This window comes from Ictidomys tridecemlineatus, chromosome 12 (assembly GCF_052094955.1).
Source record: "Ictidomys tridecemlineatus isolate mIctTri1 chromosome 12, mIctTri1.hap1, whole genome shotgun sequence".
Lineage (NCBI taxonomy): Eukaryota > Metazoa > Chordata > Mammalia > Rodentia > Sciuridae > Ictidomys > Ictidomys tridecemlineatus.
In genome coordinates, this window is record NC_135488.1 from 106132035 (window position 1) to 106137584 (window position 5550).

At 50.7% G+C, this 5550-nt stretch overlaps 1 protein-coding gene across 1 annotated transcript; it reads right to left on the reverse strand.

The window, feature by feature from the left end:
- Positions 1-2369: 2369 nt before the first annotated feature.
- Positions 2370-4679, reverse strand: Rhob (ras homolog family member B). The gene has a single exon (XM_005322603.5). The coding sequence runs from the start codon at positions 4281-4283 to the stop codon at positions 3693-3695; it is 591 nt and encodes a 196-aa protein (XP_005322660.1). The 5' UTR covers positions 4284-4679; the 3' UTR covers positions 2370-3692.
- Between the last annotated feature and the right edge of the window lie 871 nt (positions 4680-5550).

Sequence of the window (5550 nt, forward strand, 5' to 3'; positions counted from 1 at the left end):
CCACCCCCATTCTCTGGACATTGACAGGGACACTCTCTTTCCTAAACCAGTAGTTCTCAAAATGTGATCTCCAAATCAGCAACATCAGCATCACTTGGGACCCTGTTAGAAATTCAAATTCTTAAACCCTAGCCCAGATATTCTGGATCAAAAACTCTGGAACTAGGACCAGCAATCTGTGTTATAACCAGCCCTCCCTCCATATGATTCTGATCACGCTTAAGTTTCAGAAACCCCATTCTAAGTCTACCAAAGCACATGTGGAAAAGGCCTTAGAAACACAATCCATATTGATTTAATAGTAAGATTAAAAGAGAACCCAAGATTATGCCCCTTCCTGTAAAATGCCCAGGATCAATGAAACTCCCCACTATTTTCCACAAAACTGTTCAACAGGCAATTAAATGAACTCAACACATTTATTTTAAATGTGCAAAATGAATTTTCATATCCTAAGAGTAACACCAGATGTTTTACCTCTTTTTCCTAATTGATTTTTCAGCCTACAGCAATTCGTCTTTATATTTTCCAGTTGGATCCTAATGTGTCAAGAAGAGTATGTTCCAGCAGAATTATTAAATGCCATGTATTTTAAAAGCAGCATAACTCAGACTGACTTGTATCATCTGGATGGTTGTCTCCCCAAAATATAAAAAAAACAGACAGCTATAGGTACCAGGCAGGAAAGCCAGAGAGGCCCTTTCAGAAGGTGGGATCTCCAGACTCTTGGCTGGCTACAGAGCTGAGTCTGGGCATTGGGCCCAAGCCTGGGCTCTTCCCACAGAGTTCTGGACTCCCTGGTACTGAAGGATTTGTTGGCTGTGAAGGATTTGCTATGTGAAACCTGCAAGTAAACACCCTGCTTTTTTCAATGGGAAGTTTTGCCTTTAAAATGAAAAAGTAGGGTATGAGGTAGAGTTGAGTGGAGCCAAAGAGGCAAGGAGTGGTGCCTCTCTCAGCTCCTGGTGGAGCCCAAACAATCCCCCTCTGTTGGCTACCATGCCCCTGCCCAACTGAGCTGGAGGCCCTGTTACTGCATGTTTGAGCTGGTGAAAGGTCATTACTGACCAGGTTTTTTTTCACTCACAAAAACTCTGGAGTCTGAAAGAAGACAAGGAAACCAAGGAAACTGACGCCTCAGCTTTGAAGCAAACAAACTTCAAAGGAGACCTCCCTTGCAAGGGCCCTGGGTGGGGGAGGTGAATGGAGATGGGGGTAAACAGCCCTGAAACCCAGAAAGTGCTGAAAAACAAGAACCAAACTTCTTAGGTAGATTGGAGGGGTGCCACTCCCTTCCCTGGAAGCTCCTGGGAGCTGGCAGGTTTGAGCCCTCATACCTACAGCAGGATTTCAATGTGGTCTCCAACTCCAAATTAACCTGACTACCTTCCAGAGCCTCAGCAGAAAAGATAAGGACCTGAAATCAGCTCATAAAAATGGGGCTACTCCAACTTTTAAGTAGCAAACACCCAGTCTCCCATGGATGATATAGCCCTTCTCAGTCCTTAGAATAAAGCATTCTAGGTTCCTTCCAGAAACATATTCAGATGAAAGTTCAGTAAAGAATCAGCTCCTTGGGCTGGCGATGTGGCTCAAGCGGTAGCTAGTTTGTCTGGCATGCGTGCGGCCCAGGTTCGATCCTCAGCAACACATACAAACAACGATGTTGTGTCCGCCGATAACTAAAAAATAAATATTAAAAAAAAAATCTCTCTCTCTCTCTCTCTCTCTCTCCCTCTCTCTTAAAAAAAAAAAAAAAAGAATCAGCTCCTTATTTGAATTCTCTCTCCCACTTTCATTGAGGAATTCCTGCCCCAGTGCCAACAATCTACAGTCTCATCCAGGGTATTGTCTAACCCCTAAATCTGAAGGAGACCCAGTCAACAGCCTGAATAACACTTGAGAATTAAAAAAAAAAAAAAAGTTCTCTAAGCTTAAGATGCACACATAACAACTTTTCAAAGAAGCTAAGCCCCCAGAGAGACTTCAGACTATCTTTAAGACATGCTGATGGACTCACCTAATTGGACTCAATACACATTAGGTCCAAGATCTTTACTTTGGTGTCCAAGTAACCCCCTCATCTTCCTCTAGGAATGTGATAGGAACAACCTGGTCTCCCTCAATCACCCAACCCCACATCCCCCAAAGGGATCTCATCATCATTTATTATAGGACAAATGGTATTTTATCAAGAAAGGGTCTTACCAAAGAGTTCTTCCCTTGTCCCAAATTTATAGATATCTTTATACACTATTAAACCACAGGAGCCATTTATAAATGTCATCATCATAGTCTTTTAATATTTTACATAAAAAACTGTATACACAGCTTATAGAACTTTTATGTAAACATCATAAGCTCACCACTTTGTCATTTGTCAGTTTATTTAAAAAATAAAAAACAAGACAACAATTTAGTAGAAGTACCACTGGGCTGGGAGGAGAGGCGAAAAAAGGAAATGGGGGCAGGTTTATTCTCTGTACAGAGATGCAGAGAAGATTTCACATAGCTATAGAGACTGCCTTGTGAAAAATGAAAGTTTTAAATAGACCCCAATACTTTTTACCTTCCTTTATCAAAATAGTGTGCATAACCTGCACAAATAAAATCACAAACAGTTTTGCCACTTTTTCAAGAAAACAAAGCAAAAATTAGTGGGGTTTTTTCCCTCTCCTAGTTTAAAAGTCATCATCATCTTTTAAAAAAACATCAGAAGTAGATGAGGTTACAGCATACAAGTATGGTCAGAATGCTACTGTCTTATGCAAATGACAAGTGCATTAAGTGTCAAACAATGAAACAATTGTGCAAAGAATTCTTTCAACAAAAAGTTTTTAGCCTTTAAATAAAACAACATCAGTTTCTTGGGCTGAACAATTTTCACTTGTAGGACAGGCACAAAGTTCGCTTATGGCAAAAACAGCCCGGCAGCGCAACGCCCTCCTGACACTGGTGGTTGGTGAGGGGTTTGCTGGGGGCTGATCCGCAGGAGACACTGTGTCTGGAAGCTGCGTTCTTCTCAGCCCCAAGTCAATTGCAAATGTTTTCTTCAGGGGTCGGAAAGATGGCCAAATCCAGTTCATGCTTGGATGGGCGCCGGATCCAGCCTGGGCTGGAACTGTTTTGGGGCCCTGGTCATTTCACTCGCCTCCACCATTAAATAACACCATCTCGCCTCCGAAAATAAAATTATATCTATATTTATATAACACCCCACCCAACCTCCCCAGCCCTCCCCTCCCGCAGTTCCCTGGGTCTATGTTACAGACAAGAGACCGCACGCACACGCTGGTTGTGGGTGAACAACTGATGGGGCGCGGCCACACTCCTGCGCCCTGCGTGTCCCTGGGGACCAGAGACGGGGGCGGGGTGAAAACGGGGCGGGGGGTTGAACAGACACACAACCACACACTCTGAGGCCTGGCTCTTCAGGAAAGGATGCTCAGGAACCCCTTGGCACTCGGCAGGGCGTCCGGACCTGTGCAACACTGCTGGACGCATACAGACACTGGGAAGGGGGCACCCGATGCCCACGCCAACTCTCGGCGCGACAACCAGAGCAGCCAGGAGAAGCCAGGTGGTCCGGCGGGGTCCTTGGGGGACGTGGGTCTCCCCTTCTCCCAGCTCGTGGGGGACGGGCCAGGGAGGGGGAGCCAAGCTGGCAGGGGAAGGCGGGGCGGGCGCGGTCCTCATAGCACCTTGCAGCAGTTGATGCAGCCGTTCTGGGAGCCGTAGCGCTTCTGCAGCGCGGCGCGCGTGGCGGTCTCGAAGACCTCGCGCACGCCCTCCTTGGTCTTGGCGGAGCACTCGAGGTAGTCGTAGGCTTGGATGCGCACGGCCATGGCGCGGCCGTCATCCGTGCGCACTGGTTCCTGCTTCATGCGGGCCAGCTCTGTGCGGACGTGCTCGTCGCTGCGCAGGTCTTTCTTGTTGGCCACCAGAATGATGGGCACGTTGGGACAGAAGTGCTTCACCTCGGGCACCCACTTCTCGGGGATGTTCTCCAGCGAGTCCGGGCTGTCCACCGAAAAGCACATGAGGATGACGTCGGTGTCCGGGTAGGAGAGCGGCCGCAGACGGTCATAGTCCTCCTGACCCGCCGTATCCCACAGCGCCAGCTCCACCTGCTTGCCGTCCACCTCGATGTCCGCCACATAGTTCTCGAAGACGGTGGGCACGTACACCTCAGGGAACTCGTCCTTACTGAACACGATCAGCAGGCACGTTTTGCCACACGCGCCGTCGCCCACCACCACCAGCTTCTTGCGGATGGCCGCCATGAGCGGGCCGGGCCCGGGCAGCAGGAGGGGGCCCGCGAACGCCTCGCTGCCGTCCCGCTCGCCGCTCACCGCTCACCTCGGGCTGCGCGCTGGGGGCAAGGGTCGCTAGCTGCACCCAGGCCCCGCGGTGGCGCGTTCTCTCGGTGCGCTCGGGCTGCCGCGGCGGGGGCGGTGGGGGCGCCGGGGCATAGGGTGCACCGTGCGTCTCGAAGCGCTGCTCCGGGGCTGTGGCCGCTCTTCTCGTCCCAGCCCTAGGGTGGGCGGCTTTGTGCGTAAAAGTGGCTGGAGCCGCGAACTCGGCCTAGCTCCCTGCCGGATCTGTCTAGGCCTCGCGTACTGGGGAACCGATGACTAAAGCCTGACTGCGGTGGCAGATGCGGGCTGCGGCCCTAGCGCCCGCTATTTAAAGAGTCCGGCCACTTTCTTAATATAGCCGCCCAATGGGAAACGAGCCGGCTGAGCTCATCGCTGCGGATCTTGACTCTGATTGGTCGCCTGCTGCAGCCCAAAGGCGGGGCCGGACAAGCTTGATTGACGGCCCAGGCCGCCGGGCTGGGAGAGGCGGCGACTGGGGAGTCTGCGCGGCGGCTAGCCCTGAGGGCCTGTGTCGCCACCCGGGTAGTTGCCTTCGCCCCAGCTTAAGTGCGTGAGGCCCCACTGGCAGGCTGGAACCCACAGGGTCTGGGAGAGCAGGTCCGAGACTCGGTGCACTTTGTGGGGCGTTGGCGACTCCCTGCCCCGCTTCCTTGCAAACTCCCGGCGGGAGGGTAAGAAGAGGGGGGAGGGGAGGATTTTAAAAGTGGTTTTGTTTTTAAGTAAACAGACACACGTGTAAACTTTTGTATTCAAGCAAAAGTTTTTTTTTCCTTTCTTTGAAGGCGGCCCCTCCTGTGGTGTGGACCCGCTCACCGGCTCCCCCGCACTCGCCTTAGGGCAGCCATACAAGTTGACTATATAGTGGATCTGGCTCAGCCTCTTCCTCCAAGCCCTACTGCCCACCCCTTTCATGGCCCCCACTTGGGTCTCTAGATGAAGATGAGGGGAAAGAGCACTGTCCTAAGGCCTAACCCTTAGCACAATGAAAAGGGAAGATTGATGCCAGCCCATTTGAGGATTTTACAGTCCCCAGGGAAGGGCAGCTTCCACCCAGCTCTGCATAACTAATTCCATTCCAGTGAACTGTCAGAGGTAAAGAGTTAAAGAGAATTCAACCACCCCCAAACCCATTGATGAGATGAAATGGCTTGAAACCTCCCCCCCCCAAAAA